Source organism: Mus caroli, chromosome 15, assembly GCF_900094665.2.
Source record: "Mus caroli chromosome 15, CAROLI_EIJ_v1.1, whole genome shotgun sequence".
Lineage (NCBI taxonomy): Eukaryota > Metazoa > Chordata > Mammalia > Rodentia > Muridae > Mus > Mus caroli.
Genome location: NC_034584.1, coordinates 62731964 through 62750589, shown reverse-complemented (window position 1 = coordinate 62750589; position 18626 = coordinate 62731964). Strand labels below are relative to the sequence as shown.

General features: G+C 43.0%; 1 protein-coding gene across 3 annotated transcripts in view; it reads right to left on the bottom strand.

Annotated features, from left to right (window-relative positions):
* Khdrbs3 (KH RNA binding domain containing, signal transduction associated 3) overlaps window positions 1-18626 on the bottom strand; it is a 158591-nt gene that overhangs the window by 53670 nt on the left and 86295 nt on the right. For all 3 annotated transcript variants that reach the window (XR_003834967.1, XM_029469898.1, XM_029469899.1), the window contains exon 6: window positions 14626-14821. Coding sequence is in view for 2 of the 3 variants with exons in the window: in XM_029469898.1 (XP_029325758.1) it covers window positions 14626-14821 (196 nt within the window). In the remaining variant the exon portion in view is untranslated. The remainder of the gene's footprint in view (window positions 1-14625; window positions 14822-18626) is intronic.

Here is an 18626-nt window from a genome sequence, read left to right as displayed (position 1 = left end):
AAGAAGAAGAAAAAGAAGAAGAAAAAGAAGAAGAAAAAGAAGAAGAAAAAGAAGAAGAAAAAGAAGAAGAAAAAGAAGAAGAAAAAGAAGAAGAAGAAAAGCCAGGAGATCCGTCAAGGGCCACTTAAGGATTGCATATCTGGGTTTTGAGTGACATGATTACCTTGTGCTGCAGAAATCCCTGTCTGGCAATACTGCAGAAAAGAAAGGATGACCTACAAAGCCAAGTGGTGCACAGAGGTCATTGTGGGGATGGTTTTAACTTGGAAACTACACAGGCTATGGCTTCTGTACTAACATGTTAGATGTCTGGAAATAATGTGTAGCTCAAGCAAAGAGTTTTGACATATATTTAAGATTGTAAGTGACTAAAATTTAAAATTTTAGCTAATGTTATGCAGTGCACTCTTTTATGTCTATAGTTGTGCCATTCAATCCTTGCTCAATTATTCTGCCAGGTTATTGCAATACTGTTTAAGGACGCAATTCATAGTTCACTGAATTACTAACATAGACGTTTTCTATTTCACAATATGAATCTGTGGCTCTCTTTCATGATTTCATTATTGGACTTGGCTATGAGGTGTATATTTTGTACTTCTTCCAATCATAGCAATGATATCTGCTCAATGGACAGCATATGGAAATATGGGACACATAAAGACATGACAGAATAAGAAAGAGCTGACTGACTCTCATGCTCTTCTGCTGATTTTCCCAAAACGCTGGGGATAAGAAGAGTGCCCAGGCTGAGAACAAGGCTGAGCATTAACCAGAGAATGCTGGACAGGCAAGTGAACAAGAGTAGCTGAGGAATGGTGGACCTTATGAGGTCTGTAAACACTGTTTTCCCCCTATTTCTTTTTGTGAGACTATCTCAAGTGGCCCAGGCTGGCCTGAAACTTGATGTGAAGTAGAGGATGAACTTGAACTCCTGGCTCTACCTTCCAAGTGCTGGGAAGATAGGCATGGGCCAGCCTTTCTGTGTTTTGTCTGACAATTTAATGATATTACGACTTAGCTATCTCCTTGAGTTCTCTCTCCCACTTTCTTTTTAAAATTTTATTTTCCAATGTACAAAGCCACTGGTTGGTCATGTTTCCCTTACTTATTATATACTTTTATATGAATACATTCTTTTTCAGGTACAAACGGCAGTGAGTACATTATGTGCTATAATTTAACATGCAATTGAGTGGAGTAATGAAACATCACAGAAAAGATGTGGAGAGCCTGGCTGAGTCCCACATCTAAGGTGCTCACTGTTGTAGGACTCGAGTCAGGGGCTCACTACACTTTACCAGGACTACTCTGATACACCAGAGACTTCTTTACACTCGAGATCTTTGTGTTATTTCTCACACTTCTGCATTTCCTCTTAGAGATGATTCTCTTTTACGACATGCTAGGTAGGCATCTACTTCTCTGCCTCACTTCCGTGCCTCCAGTGTAGAAACCTAGCCAGTTCACCAGGTGCCTGTACCATCTCGCTGCCCTTGCTGCCTCTTGGCCTAGTCAGCTTTCTAGGCTGAAGTTCAAGTGGGTGGCTTCAATTCTGTTACAACATTTCAACCACATGAAACAGTCCATTGTGCCCGTACAATGCCAGCATTTGACCTAATGAGCACATTTCTATAACTACTCCTGGTGGATGGCTCACCTTGTGTTTCACTTACATTATGAACTCACAATGTCTTAAAAGATCCCTTCAGATCAGGTACAGACACATACAATGAGGATGCAGTAATGCTCACTGTTCTCCTGAGCAGAACACTGGGTAAAAGCAGGACAAACCACCTTGATTCCTCTCACCTAGTGCCATGATTATTTTCATCTTCTTCCCATTCCTCAGATGACCAGAAATGACTTAACTGGGTGGTAGAAACACATGCCAAGTAAATTACTGAATTGTTCTTGAAGTATCTAAGGAGCCCCTGCATGTTATCCGGAGGTATACAAAGGCATGCCCTCAACTACCTGGCACATCTATGTTAAGTGCCCTGGCCTTGCTGTCCTGCTGGTATTCCAACCATCCAGTAAATGTTTTTATATCCTTAACCTACCTTACACACCCCACTCCTCGGCACTGCAATATGAAACCTGAGGTCCACCCTACACAATTAGGTTCATTAGAACCTTTAGACTCTCTCCTATCATTTAGAATCTTTCAAAAGGACAAAGCATGGCTTTGCATTTAGCTCTTTAGTGTCTTCATCTAAACATTGTTCCATACATACCTAGCTAAAATCTAGACTTGCTGTTTCCTAATTTGCACTGTGTTTCCTGGCTCCTAAAGACACAAATCAAATCAGCACCTGAGTGGGCCCAGGAAGCAGTCTGCTTCTCATCGCTAGTCCGTCTACATGTTCTTTCCGCTGCCGCCTACTTGGATGACAGATGCTAGCTTGAAAACTGAATTATCATTTTGGACTATCATATTTATTATATTTGATATCATGTGTGATAACACATATATTTGGCAACTGTAATTATTTTTCTGACTCCTTTCTTGCCCTCTAGTCTACAAAGTTCCTGTGAGTTAGGATCAGTCCCTCCCCTTCCCTCTCCTTGCTGGTCCTCCCCTTCCCTCCCATCCCCCAACCCACCTCATGTGCACATATCATTATACTTTGTTCTTATTGGTATCCCACTGCCCTCCCTTACATCACCCAGCGGGTTTTCTTTCTTCTCCCAGTTAGTAATTATGCTAGGCTAATCAACCAGATTCAGGAAGATAAATACTGTTTGTTTCCTCTTACATGTGAAAATTAGGTTTAAAATTATGCACGTCTGTGTATGTAAGTGTCTTTATAATGTGTGTATGTCGGTCACTGGACTAAGAGAGAGATCATGAGAGATAAAAAAGAGGCCCTACGAGCAGTGAGGTAGAGGTGATAACTGAGTGCATGCAAAGCGAGTGGGGGCGGGGAGAACATGCAGCCTTGCTCCCACCTGATGCAGAGCAGGCAACATGGCAACACCTGCTGAGCAACTGCTGTTGATGACCAAGTAGCAGAAAATACAATAAATATTTCCTTGTGATGAATGTGAACCGAGGCAGCACTACAGAAGAAAGCAGGCACGGTGAGTATTACAGTGCTGAAAACCCTGATACTCGGACTGCATTGACACGGTTTTTGGTGAACACGCAGTATCAGTCTTCTGTGCTCTGCAGGTGATGACCTTTAGAACTCGATTCTCTTTCGGAATGCCAGAATGACGTCATCAAAACTGTTTAAAGGCATACAGGGAACTGTTCGTGCACACTCACTACAAAGCTTGCTTCTTCTTCATCAAGCACACATCTAAGATTTTCTGCTTATAAACAGCACCGGGACAATGGACCTGAGTGGACAACAGGCTACAGAACGAGCGTGTGCTCTGACACACATGGAAAACTTCCTGGACCACACCCAACCTGGCACAGGTTCAGGTAACAAGAATACTTGTTCTGAAGCCATCTTCCAGGACGCAAGAAACAGCATGGCCTACCCAGTTTAATTTTTGTCAAGAAAAATCAAGCATAATCTTTAAGCCTGGGACAAACATTTTAAATTGAGAAAATTTATAAGTGTGATTAAAAATATTGCTTTGGTGTGGCATCCTTTTAAAGGGAGATAATTATATTATGAATACTTTCACTTCAACTAGGGTGACAACTGGCCATTTCAAAAGGTGAGAAGTTTCCACACAGATGCAGTGCGAAAAGCTTCAGCAAATTTAAGGTTTACAATGATTATGTTGAGTTTATAAAGAAAATAATAAAGACTGCACAATTTAATGGTAGCTGGAACCTGGGAAATAATATCCTGGGCAATGTGGCTTCAACAATATCTTTAGTGATAGTGAACAGATGAGCAAAGTGGTTTTGCCTTCCTCCCACATCATCTGCATCAAACCTGACGTTTTAGCTCTGGGATGTCATGGGCACCTGTTGACCTTGCACTAATAAGCGGGGATTCAAGGCTGCTCCCATCAGGCTCTTCGGATGTGACAGTCACATTCCAAATCCACTTGTGGCCCTGGGTGGGTTGCATAGCTGTGGAGATGTCACTAATCCCTCAGAACCTCAACTTGGCAAATTGCAAAGTGGGAATCAAAACGCAGTGGTTACTACTTCCAATGGTTGTGTAAGATTAATAAAAAAAAAAAAAGTAGGTGAATGTGTTTGGCCAGTACTTTCCTAATAAAGACGACTGTTTCATTTAAGGACTTAACCCTTTTAACTCTAGAACCACCGAGTCAGAAAAAAGATCCAAGCTATCCAAGCATGACTTCTGTGAAAGTCTTAAAGCCGTGCCTGAATTAAGAACTGAATGTTCTGCACAGATTCTGATATGGTCTTTAGAGATATGTCTGCCAGCTACTACAGAATGTCTTCTTCTGATGTTGCACCTAACAAACATAGAAGGACACTGGTTGGATTTTCTAGGTACTCAAAACGTAAAAATCAATAAACAGTGACACAGTTAAATTAGAAATCTTACAAGCAAAGGGAAGGAATAACTATAACTGGGAAAACAATTAAGTGTTAAACTAGAAATGCCATAATGGCAGGAAAGAGGGGGGGAGCTTCTCAGATCTAAGGCACCAACTAGACATAAAATCAACTTTGCTCCTGTGCATCTGGACTGATAGCAGTCAGGGACCACCCTTGAGACAATTTCTGATTTAGAGGATGAAGGGCTGAGAAAGGATGCCACAAGAGATAACCAGTCAAGAGTATGAGTTAAGTGTTCAGACTCTAGCTTTGTCTATCTGGTGAACTAGTATCTTTCTTCCTCTTTTCCTTTTTGAGTTTTTATTTATTTAAATACCCTCCTTTGTTTGCTGGTTTTTCTCCATCTTCTTCTTCAACCCAGCAGGGGAGCAGATTTTTACTAATACCTAGTACATATATCAGGTCTTGTCTGCCACTATGCAAGCATCCAAGGATACTTTCTGAATGAATACATGGTTGGCAGGGATGGATGTCATGGACCTCTGTCTGAGTGATGACTGGCCAAAAAAGGCGGGCCCAGTGATGTCAGCTCTATGGAAATAGGAAGGTGCTGCGGGCCCACCAATGCAGAGGTGGACCTGAAAGCATTTGGCTCTAAGTTCTGTAAGAATTTTCCTTGCTCAGTGTTCAGAGCTCACTGAGAACCCTTTAGATCACTATCAGTCCCACACTGAAGGGACAATGAGCTTCTCTGCTTCAAAAGGCAGGACTGGGCCCAACAGTTAAACTCTCTTCATTTGCAAGTTGATCAAATGTTTGAGTGTTTTACTCAAGAGCAAAGTGAGTCATAAAATGAAAGGCCTAAGTACTCAGCTTAGAGACTGTACTGAGGGGCTCAGCTGGTCACAGGCCAGGAGGAATGAACACCCAGATCCAGACATGGAACACCAACTGTTCTGACAACTAACCCTATGTCATTTTGCAATTACTATCTTCTCCACCATCACGACTTTCAACACAAGCTGAGGGTTTTAGTCACTTGAGTTTTATGCAGATAAGAGTCAGAATAGCTACGATTTGGGGCCATGTTTCTTTCATTCAGGGTGATGACTTGTGGGACCCATTCCCGTTGCTGTACATGGCAAATACTGCTTCCTCCCCTTGCCTTGAAACACTGCTGTGCGTGATCGTGATCTGGCTGCTGCTTGTTTATCTCCTCCACCTGGGTCAGAGCAGTCTTCAGCTTGTTTTTGCCTATTGGTTTCCCACTGAGCCTCCTTCTGTACTCCCTTGTGTATCTCTGTTGGGAGTTGCTTCAGCTGCACCAAGGTCCTGGCAGCAGGGGAGGATGGTGCTGTAAGCAGTGTAGAACTTTTTCCAAAGCACACGTGTACAGATTTGCATTCCCACAGCAGTGCAGGGCACGTCTACTATTCCAAATCCAGCCAAGACCTGAAACCACCCCTTTTCCCTGTTTATCCCTGGCTGGTACGAACTGTTCTGGTGGTCTTCCTTCCTGAAAGATGAGGCTTTGCTGGTAAAGGAGACAGAGCCCGAGTCAACAGCAGCCATTCTTGGGTGACAGATAGAACCCTGAGTATTTTTGATATGATAGCATCTCTAGGTAATAAATGCTACTATTTCCAATTTGTAGATGAGGAACTGAGGCAGAACTAGGAGATGAGCCCAGCTAGCTGGGTGGCCTAGTTTACTACTATATCTGCCCCTGAGCCTTTCACTAGCCATCACCCGTTGTTGATGTAGTTGTATTTTAAACTATTACCCAACAGTTTTGTTTGTTGTTGTTTGTTTTGTTTAAATATTCAAATTAGAGTGTAATAGCTCTGAAGTGTCTTTTAGGACCCACATCCTGTCATGCACCTCACATTCTATTTATCCCCAAATAAACTATACAGCATAAAACATCTCTATGAGGATAAAGAGGGCCACAAACTTCATCAGTGACATACCTGCCATCAAACTCCTAGTCTGTGGACCACAGCCTTCTCTGGGTATAGGAGTCTCCAGAGAAATCTCTCCCAGCTAACCTAGGCTACCCCATCCGGGGGGTACTAGTTCCCTACCCAAGGGTAATCCTACATCCTCTATAAACCTTGTATCTTTGATCCTCTCTTTCTATTATTTACACACAAGTTAGCTATGTATATTATTACCCTTAAAGTCAACTGTGTTTTTTCTCGCTATCAAGAAACCACAGAGTCTTTCCCAAACATGGGGCCCTGATGATAAAAAGGGGCACTGTGTCTGCCTGCCATCAATAACTTTCTGGGAAAGTGTCAAACAGGAAAGATCAAGTCACTGTTAAGATGACAATGCAGCCACACAGGACGCTGACCACCTGAAGGAAACCAGGCTGTGAGCAGATGAAAGTGAGGGGGGAAAGAGCTGGAGGAGACCACACACAACCAGTGGCTCATCTGACATTAGCACAGGAATTATAATCTCAGCTGAAAGTGACCACGAAGGAGGTGAGAGAAAAGTGTCTGTATCCTGCGGGGATTCATGTAACATGTGGAATTATTTTGTGCAGTTTTCCATTCCTGAAATGAGTCTGCTATTCAAGCAGTTTAGGAAGGGGCCTGACTTGTGAGGTATCCAACAGATCATTCCTACAAACTGCGGATTCTTGATCTTCACTCTTACTTCTGTTAAACGGAATGTAAGAAATTATACAACATTCATGTTTTTATCTAAATGAGTTATCTGTGGGCTTTTCAAATCATGTTTATGGTTTTTTTAAAAAAATGCATTTTCATAAATAACCTTTTCATAGTCTGTACTTTGTTTTAATCAAAATGTTGACTATGGCAAACAGGCGGGTTGAAGCAGACAGGAATTAGTTACCTGTCAACAGTATCCAGCAAGGGCTGCACTGGGGAAAGGGGAAGACAGCAAATCCTTCTTCTGCACAAAGTTCCAAAATCTGCCCGCATTAGTTTTCGGTAAAACCATGTATGGCGACACAGACACACACCTATGACCATAAATAGCACTTGGGAGGCAGGGAAGAGCAGGTCTCTGAGTTCAAGGCCACCCTGATATACACAGTAACAGCTGTCTCAGAAACAGCAACAATAAAACAAATGAAACAACAACCAAAACCCCAAAACTTCAGGCAAGGGTGAGTGAGAACATTCCTCCATCTTGACTCTTCACACACACTCTCTGCTAAGGAGTGATAGGTAAATGTCAAACACGCCTGGCTTTCCCTAATGGCCTCCCTGGTGTTTCTGCACTGGGATGTCAAAAGAGTTCATTCCTAGCACAATGGAGGAAGTGGTAAAGTGTTCCCAAGTGACAGGTGAGGAGACCATTTTCGTCAAAACAGCTTCCATCTAGTACAGCTTTAATGGACCATAATGGAAGGGAACAGGGCAAGCTGGGGGGCCTCTGCTTCTACTCAAAAGCATCTGACCCTCAATGGGCTTGAGCCACAGCTGACATCTTGTGAGGAAATACTCTCCTGAAGTGGCAGGCAAAGCATGCCTGATATACCGGGGCTTCATATACTGGGGCTTCATAGTCACCATATAAAGGGCAGCTGCCTGGTCTCTCATTCAAAGCAGTTGTAGAGCACAATGGGTCCCTGAATTGGAATGGAATACATGAATCATTGACAAGAGCTTGCTGCTTTATTGGTTCTGTGGTCATTCACAAATGAAGTTACTCCAGGTGCCACAGGCCCATTCAATGTCAACACAAATGAGTGGTGACGTCACTGGCGTAAAGTGCATGGCTGGCTACACTTAATGAGCTTGCTTCGAGCTCTGACTCTGGTACTCTTTTGCTCATTTTCTTATTTCTTCTGGCCTATAGCATTCTCTGAGTGAGTATATGGAAAACAACAGCTTTGGTCTAGGGACCTAATCCTAGCTCGTTCCATTCCCTCTTAGCCCTCAGGAGCCATTGTGGCATTGGCTGGGTGCTGATCTGAGACTTGGTGAGCCCTGTCCTTCATTTCCAGGCAAGGCACAGCCAGGAGTGCTCCTCTGAGTTGCATAAACAATTCTGAAAGTGAAACTTAGAGCAGCCTGCTCACCACTCACCATATCCCTATGGAGCATGCAGATGCCTGCTTGCTGCCTCCTGGGAACCTGGGGGGCGGGCGTGCAGGGACAAGGACGCTTGCTTCTGCCATTCTGAGCTGTCAACTGGAGGAGCCTTTGCTGTCCCTCTAATTTACAGAGTACAGCCTTCCAAGGCCATACACACCACACAGGCAACTTCAGAACAGTCGCCTCCTCTATTTAATAAGCAAGTTGTGGCTGTATAACAGAAACATATCCAAGACCTTCATTATTTTTACCAACTTCTAGGACTGCACACAGAATTCCCCACAAGCTAAGATAGGAGATTTACATCTCAGTTCAGTCTTATACATTGAGTGCCAACGGTACCTTATTAAGACAGCAGGAGACATTGCCCAGGCTTCAAAGTTGAATCAATCATAATTAAATGAATCAGAGAATCAGAATAATATGATTGAATTTCTAAGACAATTTAAGTTTATGCATCATGAAGGAATCAACAAATCTGACTTTTTAGAGCCATTTCTGGGGTCAGCATGATGGCTCAGTGAGTAAAGGCACTCTGCCAAGCTTGACAACCTAAGCTCTGTTAGTATTCTGTCTAGACTCCACCAACACAGTTACCAGGCAATAGCCAGGTATGCTCCTCCCCACAGTTAGCTGGCGACAGACAGGTATAACTGGCCCACTATAAACAGGGCTGCTTGCCCCCTCCTTTCTTACTCCTGCTTCTCTTCCTTGCCTCTTGCCTTCTTGCTCCCCCTCTCTTCCCCATTTCCTTCCCCCCTTTCCCCATGGTCATGGCTGGCCTCTACTTCTCTACTCTCTCCTTCTCTCTGCCTCTACTACTTTCTTAACTCCCCTCCCCATGCCCTGAATAAACTCTATTCTATACTATACCATCCTGTGGCTGGTCTCTCAGGGGGAAGGGATGCTTTGGCAGGAGCCAGCTGAGGCACCCCCTTGCCCCACACCTCACCACACCCCCATAGAATATATTCTTATATCTCTTTATCTTTTTATAATCATAACAAGCTCTGTCCCTTGGAGCCACATAGTAAAATGAGAGAACTGACTCCTCTAAATTGTCCTCTGACCTGCTGACACACAACTGCATACACGCATATACAACAAGCCAAATAACTTTTTTTCAAAACTATTTTAGTATTCCCAATATCCACAGCCACTCAGCTTCAGTTTTTTTTATCCTTATTTTAATACTTGCTTTTTGTATTTGAAATCAGCCTTTCTACTTGATGGAATTAGTTTCTGATTAGCCCTCTCTTGGGTTGTTAAAGGAAGCCAAGTGTCCATGGAGAAACACCCCAGTATGGACTCCTCAAGCTAGGCAAAGTTACAGACATGGAGAGGGACTGCAGATCTGCCAGCTACTGTATCAGTATCATCTACAAACAGAGAAGACTCTCCATCCCAGAAAGGCTAAATAACAAGGATAAAAATAACAGAGTGCATCCAAAAGGATGCTGGAATGCCCTGTTAGCCTTTAGGACTAACAGATTCCTCATTAAATGCAACTAGTGTTTCATATTTCTTAGTTCATTGAATGAACCCTCTACTGTTCACGAAAACTGGTTTAAAATAGTCCATTTTACTTCATTAAGAAGGTGGGAGAGCATATGAAGACATAGCCATGAATTAGATATAGCACAGTAATAGCCAAGTTAGTCACCTTTGGTACCGTTAGGTGGCATCTATAAACTGTCAGGCCCCAAGAAAGGCTCCTGCAAATAGAGATAAACATAAAGGCAAGAAACACACTGCCTACTGCTCACAAAGCCAAGTCAGGGAGCTAAAGGCAGGGACAGGGCTAAGTGGCCAAGAGGTGACACAGCCATCTAAACAAATTGGAGAGTCCAGTGTCCTGGAAGAACGTAAGCAAGCAAGAAAGCAGTCACTCAAGCTCCAGTTCCTGTCACCGGACCTGAGCTGCTTATAAGGTCGGCAAAGCACCAGGCTAGAGAGACAAGCCACCAAACTTTCCAAATGGCCGTGTTAGAGGTCATGGGTTCCGTTGGCCCTGCTCCTCCTTGGGGTAAGCTTTTCCAGTGTTGTGTCTTGGCCCTTCCCTCACAAGGAAAGCCTTCTGAAATGACCCATCTGCCTTTTCCTTTCTGGCTGTTTTCTTCAGCTCTTTTTATGTGTGTCTCTACCACCTTAATCTCCCCTGCTTGGCTCACTGCACATTCACTCTGTTTTATGGGATAAAGTATTGTTCAATCCTATAATTGAAAACAACAACGGCTATTCAGATCTTCCAATTCAATCATCCGTTTTTTTCTTTGGCCTTTGACACTAGCAATGCCTAATGAGGACAAAGGCTTCAGCTGGAGCAGGGGACAGTTAAGACTAGAAAACGCACTAAAAGAAGCCAAGAGCTGTGGGAAGGCAGGCGATGCTCAGGTCTCTGTGTTGTTGAGGAGTGCACAGCACAAAGGAGGCCTGCAAGCTGACATGCTGTGAACAAAAGGCAGCTGATGGTCCAACAGTCAGTCGGAGGACAGGACAGACACTCAGCTTCATCCTGAGGACCCTTGTAGAATTCTAAACCAGTTTCTCTCCTCTCAGTAGGAGAGAGTGACAGCATGTGTAAAATCTGCCTACAAAGCTTTTGCATAACCCGTGTTACTGCTGGACATGTCATGCATGGTGACTTGAATCCATGCCTGTGGCTATCCTTGCACAGTCAACAGTATTTGGTTCCCGATAAAGGATTATTTCCATTAAAGCAGAGCTGTTACTTATTCCCAGACTAACACATCAGTCATAACAAATACTACAATGGTAATAGGTCAGCAAGGCAGCGTTGCCCTGACAACTTGAACACCTGAAGAGTTGACTGTGGCTCTTGCCATGTGTGGCCATGTCAGGCAGAAACTGTAAGGAGCCAGAGGTCCATTGCTTACTTAGGACTGGGAGGGAGAGTGTTGTGGGGTAACCTGTAGGATCTCTGATAACTTAAGAGAGCTTGTGCCCAATCAAGGTAAACTGTAAGACAACGGATACTGTCCACAGAGTTTGGTGTGCCAGGAGACCCACATATACAGAGCAAATGTGAAGTCTGACAACAGCAGGAACTCCACCCAGACCAGGCATCCTCCTCCCAGCACTGACTGATGAGTGCCTAAGATTGTGCAAGGAGAATAAAATCCTCTATAAAAGCAGCACTGCGAGAGAGCCTTTCCCTTTTGCAGTTTGTCAGTTGCAGATAACTGATAAGATCCTTCAGGGACAGAAATGCAGCTGCCACGTACAACAGGGATGCATGCCTGCCCATGTGTGTGTTTTCTTTTACTGTGACCAAAAAGCAGCATGCCCCGAGACTGCAGGAATGTTAGGATCTGCCAGGTGTCGTCTTCCTGTGTGGTCACACTTTGAACTGTTAAAGTGCTCACAGTGAAAACACTATAGGTTACACTAATTAAAGTTTCAGTTGGGTATAAGAAATAGGTTGGTGTCACAGGGAAAAAGTAACTTCTTGTTCTTCAGAAAAAGAAACGTGGGGTTACAGTAATTATGGCTAATTTCTCTACCTTAAAGCAAGTGCAAGAAGGCCCTGGTGCATACTCAAAGACTGAAAACACATCCAGTATCTATTTTCTGCATTTTTTTGAAAATAGCAACGGTGATCTTCTTTGGTTTCCTGGAATATTTGTTAGCCTATTCAAGGGGAGGCTTTGTGTTGACCATGGCGAGGCAGCTCTACTTGCAGCCTCTGCACGTGCAGCCTATGCTCTCCGGGATGGTAATCCCCCACACACACTATCAGACAGCACCACTCTTCTGGGTGACTGAGTCAGAGAATCCTTTGTGATTGTGACTATTGATGAAAACACTGGGCTCAGAGGCATTTCAGAGGATGCAGCTCTCCATCACTCATCCAGGGAGAAATCCATCCAGTTGCATCAGGACATCCCTGCGAGTCCTCCTTCCACATCCTTGAGATGAGTTCTCTACATAGCGAAATTAATGACAACATGGCCATTAACTGTGCCTTTCTTGGGCCTGTATGAGAATGTCGTTCTATTTTAGAATACTCATTATTAAGACGATGCACTATCTCAAGTATCCAGACAGGCTTTCTCAACAAGGCATCAAGTATGCAGGATTTCAAATACACACACACACACACACACACACACACACACACACACACACACACACACACCAGGATTCCTCCTCCAGGCTAGGTGTAAATAAACCACTGCATGATACCCCATCTTCATATATACTTTAGAAATAGCCACCAAGACAATAAGTGCTAAATCAATTTTTAAAAATGAAACTGGGCCAGTTAAATATAATCAAACAAGAGTTATGGAAATAAAGTTTTTTTGCTACTGAATATCTGTTAAGGACTTTTAAAAATTATTATTCACTATAGTGTCAGGAATCAAATCCGAGGCTGCATGTGTGCTATGCAAATAAGCTAAGTCCCAGGCCTCAAGGACATCTTTAGAATTTACATTTCTGAACTGCAGAAGAACTCTCCTTAGACATAGGGAAAGTCTGATATCCTTAAAACAGCAAAAAGGTCTCTAATTTACTTCGGGTTATTGTATTTTTAAATTCTTATCCCCCACCCTTTCTTCTTCATAGTTCTCCATTTTCTCTCACCAACTTAAGGTGCCATAAACCAGCTAAGTCCTGAAAACAGAAAGGGACACAAACTGTCCTTAATCAAGTCAGTGGTAACCTCCATTGCCTAACTCATTTCAAATAGATGGTGAAAGAGATTCCACGATCTGATTCTCCACAATCCCTGCCTGGCAATTTCTAGAACATCATCCATCCATGTTGGTCCAAGACCTGTCGGCTAAGCCAGCTGGGAATACTGTGACTATGGCACACAGCCACAAGAACTTCAACAGCATTCTTTGTATTTGTGGCCCCTATTCCTTTTGGAAGGGTCAACATTTGTGGAAGAACTCAAGGCATGGCCATCACTGTCAGTTTCACAAGAATATAAGGAAACAGGAAAACCAACAATGTTAGGGGATGAAAAAAGAGCAAAGAGGCTCAACAGCAAGACAGAGAATCTGATTCTAAACAACAGCATGTTGAGTATAAATGAAGGGCTCTCTGCTAAGTCAAAGGAGCTAAGGATGGCCCATCCCTGCCCACCCATCCACATGTTCAGTTTATGTGAGAGAGTGACTGTAACAATAGCTGTAATACTCAAGAGTTCTGCAGCTGCCCCCATGAGGTTCTCCTGCAATAGCTGACCTACACAAAAGCAGCAAAAGCAAGCAGATGATATGGGAAGGGCAGTCTAGGCCAAAACCCTAAAAAGACAATTCTCATGGACTTCTTTTAAGTTCAGAATGTGGAAGTCAAAGCAGCCACAGATGATATTAAGCAGGATTCTAGAGACTCTGGGATAACTGCAACCTCTTAGAAACTGTGCGAAGTACCTTCATAGCACAGTAGAGTAAGAGATCTTACTTCCAATATCTGATTCCTGCCACTATTGCCCTTGACAACTTCCCTTTGACTTCCCTTCAGTACGACCATCTATTATTGACTTCTCATTTTTTTCTACCTGTGATAACAAGGAACCAATACCAAGAATCCTACGCATTGACATTCTTACTGAGTCCCTTCACTTCTGTACTACTTTTTCAGTTCTATTTCTTTCTCTTACCTTAACTACAAGCCATACCTGAGACTCTGAATTGGTAAAGAAAACTAATCAGTGCAAAAAAAATGGAATTTTAATTTTCTTGACTGAAAAGAACTTCCTTACGAAGCTTACTGAGCAGATGGAGATGAGACATGAAAAGGTTGTAACACCATCTCAGGACTTTTAGGCAATCACTTTTCAACTGACTGACTTCCTCAGATGCAACCTGAACTGGAATATGAAAGAAACAGTGTTCTAGTCCATTCATGGACAAGCTTAATAGCTCTCTGCTTGACCCATGTTGCATTCCTTACAGCTGAAATTCTGACTTAGTTTTAAGCAGCCTTGAAACTGATCCTATACTTTTGAATCCCTTTGCTAAGTGGTTTTAATGTCAACTATTTGCTAAGCTGAGGAGGTGAACAAGAGAAGCAAAGGTGACACATTATCTGGACTAGATCAACTTGGTCTCCAACACCATCACCTTTACTTACATACTCTCCATAGGTCTCCTGTGTTGGGGGTGGCGGGGGAGGTCTGTATCCGGTTGGGGGGACACCTCTTGCTCTGGGAGTGAGAAGGCCTCTTCCCCGGCTCACTGGCCCTCGGGTGGAAAGGACTCCTCGGGGAGTTGGTGTCCCACGTGGTACCCCAACTGCAACAGGCCTGGCTGTGACTCCTCCTCTTCCCCTGTGAGCAAGAGGGTCAAATTATCAGTACCTGTCAGATTTTCTAGCATGGTATTCTTCACACACATTGACATCTCAGACAATTCACTGTCTTATACTTCTGTAAAATACATTAAGGACAAGCACAAAGTAACACACCTGGGGAATATCCCAGGCAGAGCTTAGCTTCTTTGTTGTCACAGTGGGATACTCTGATTTCTGGGAGACCACACAAATGATGCTGTTCCAAAATGGAGCAAATGTGAGTAACCCATGAGTGGGCCCTATCTTGTTCATCTACAGACAAAGAGACCAAGACTTGCAGAGATCTTAAAATTGCCTCACACACAGAGCAAAGCAGGGATTCAAAATGGATGCTACAGTTCCACCTAAGGCCAACACAGAACAGGCTTTAAGGAAACAGAAGCAGGCATCCATGAGGGGTTTGACACTTCTAGGTCAGCCTTCCACAGCAACCTGCAAATGTAGAGTAAGGAGTGCTGCCTAGAGTACACACACCCCTCCATTCTTGATGTTCCCTGAGTCTCTTCTGGTGTCTCCTGAGTCCCATTTGGGATAAGGAAGTGCACAGGCAGATTATGGGTAAAGACATCACCTGTGTTAAAGAATAGATTTAGTTCTCTTTTTTTTGCAATGAAAATGGAAACGTTTTACTAAAATGTTATTACTTCCTTCTGTATGATTTAACTTCAGATGCATTCTGAAAGGTATCCTGAATTAGTAATGGTGAGGGGACACTAGAAGTTTCTAGGAACCAATGTGTTCTACTTTGAGACTCTAATGTGGCCCCAGAAGGCACTTTTCCTACAAACTTACTAGGAAAATAAGGTGAGAAATATGTAAACAAGGGAAGAGTTTTAACTGCTCAAGATTACCACATGAGACACAAGGGCTTGTATGAATTTACCACATAATAGGGAATAAACAAGGACACTGTAGATAAGACACATTCAGTTTGATAAACTTGGGGAACTAAGACATGGCAATAAGAAGCAGCTCCTGGGGAAATGACCTGAAGAGCTTGTAATACCATGAAACTATTACTGTATCACAAGAGCAATAAACAACAACAACAAACCAACTCTTTGTTTACATTTTGAGACATGGTCTCACTATATAGCCCCAGCTGGCACAGAACCTACTATGTAGACCAGTCTGGCTTCTGATATTATAGGACTGACACCTTGATGTCATTCAAGAACTAGATAGTGCCAGGCACAAGGAGCTATGTGTACCTTTCTTAGCTTTGTATCATGACTTCTCTCACATTTAGATATTGTGTAACCAAGTACCTAGGCTTTGTTCATCTTTTGCCATAACGAAAACTCAAGATAAATTTGAGTCCCAACCATTAACTGGGGCCAGCTTTAAATAAAAGGTAGTACACATGTCATAACCATGGCTCACATGAGAAGAGGAAGAGGTTTTTCTGTTACATTATAGAATAAAGAAAGTAGTTCTCTTCCTTACTTTTGGTAACATCACCACCTTAATGGAAAGAGAACCAAATTAGAAATTGCCAATGATTTAAGGGACACTGACTTTTACACACTGGTATTGAGTATCTTCCATTGTGATATTCTCCAGAATGGAGACTCATTCTGAGTTACTATTTGATAACATGGTATGCAAGAGCTATTAGGTAACACAATAAAATTTATTACATACTTGAATACATATAATAAATGTCAGGATATATGCATTTGTGCAGCAAGTTTACTTTGTGTTACTCAAAAGAACATTTATAGACATATTCCAAGATGGTGATACCTACTTCTGTACCCACATGTGGTCATGCATAACTAAATGATGGATAGTTACAGGACTCTGTTAGATGTAGTTGGGGTACACATTTATAAACTAGACAACAGAACCTCCTGCACACTTAGTGTACATTGCTCTCCATGCTCTGCTTTTACAGGACAGGCAGTTTAACACCTTGTTTATATCACTGTTACCATGGTTACTGCATCACTTAGACTATAGAAATTTGTTTTAGCTGTATCATATTCTAATAAAACCAATCTCACATGTTACAGGACTGCACAGCACAGCAATGCGTGCCCTGGGAGGCTGTTTCTTATCTGTCTGTCTGTATATGCTGTTTCCAGTCCACGAAGACAAGTGTGCATCTGCACATGTAACAATGTTACAGAAAACACATTACTCCCACAGGGCAACAGGAAGCAGGACAGGCGGTAAACATTGTTTAATATCACTGTTGCTATGGTTACCTCATCAGGCAGCAGGAAGTGGCCAGGCATGGACAGAACAAGGTGGAAGAGTTTCATAAATACCTAATGAATATACTGTTTTGCACGTGACCTAATGCAAATAGATTAGCTCTCATCATGTGAAGATAAAACTAGCAACATCAGTAGGCTGAGTAATGTCAGGCCAACCCCTGTTCTGTTGCCTGATTCCCAGGAACCAGACAGGGCGTGTTAATTATGGGAGAAGGACTGATGGAATGACCAAACTCTTCCATCCAGTCGCACACCCCTTACAAAAGGGAGGCAGAGGGGAATGACAAGAGGAAGAGATTGTAAATATGGAGGACCAGTGAGTGATGGGGTCATCCCTAGGAACAGAAGAGACAAGGGAAAAATTGACTCCTTGTCAAAACCTCAACCTTGGCTTAATGACACTGAATTTGGGCATCAAGCTTCTGTTGCTGTGAGGAAAAACAAAAACAAAACTTCTACCTGAAAGACACCAGATTTGTGGCAATTAGTCATGGTGGACCACAGAAAACTACAGCAAAGTAAGTACTTATTTCAAGCAAAACCAAAAGGTGGACAGGAACACGCCCACTTGCTGAGCATAGCGGTGGCTCACAACTCACCTGCAGCCCTGCTTACTAGCTCTTTTTTTCTGAAGGAACCCAGTGCTCAGGCTCTCAGGCCTGGCCTACCATGCAGTCGCACAAATAGCTTTGAATCAGCACACTCCAGAAGTAGCTTTCATTCTTCAAATGAGCTTGGAAATATAAATACTATTTTAAATTCCAACAAATACTCGATCTGAAATGTACCTGATGTATCTAAAAGAGACATTTCTATACAGTGCCCAGCTTAACAGAAGAGTTTAAGTTTCTAGCTAAAGTGGTGGAGCAGGCTCTAGTCCCAGAACTAGGGGACAAGAGGGGAAACACTGCCCCTCGAAAACCCTAAAACAACTTCATCAACAAAAATTATTCTTGTCTCCACTGATTTTAAATAGCCAACTCAGTTTTTTTGGCTTTTTTTTTTGGAGCAATTTTTTCCTATTATAAGTTAACCAACAATTCAGAGACAGAAATAAAAACTCTGTGTCCACGTGTCAGCTCAGTAGTTTTCAGCAGCCGCAGGTCTGATAGTGCACATAAAGGCAGAGGCATTCATAGAGTCTTCCTGCCTAACACTGCTAAGCACTGGGGTGAAACTGTCCATTATGGAGCAGTAAGTACACACACAGGGTAGCCTCACAGTCAGTATACACACAGGGTATCCTCACAGTCAGTATACACATACAGGGTATCCTCACAGTCAGTATACACATACAGGGTAGCCTCACAGTCAGTACACACACAGGGTAGCCTCACAGTCAGTACACACACAGGGTATCCTCACAGTCAGTATACACACACAGGGTATCCTCACAGTCAGTATTCACATACAGGGTATCCTCACAGTCAGTATACACATACAGGGTATTCTCACAGTCAGTACACACACAGGGTATTCTCACAGTCAATACACACACAGGGTAGCCTCACAGTCAGTACACACACAGGGTATCCTCACAGTCAGTACACACACAGGGTA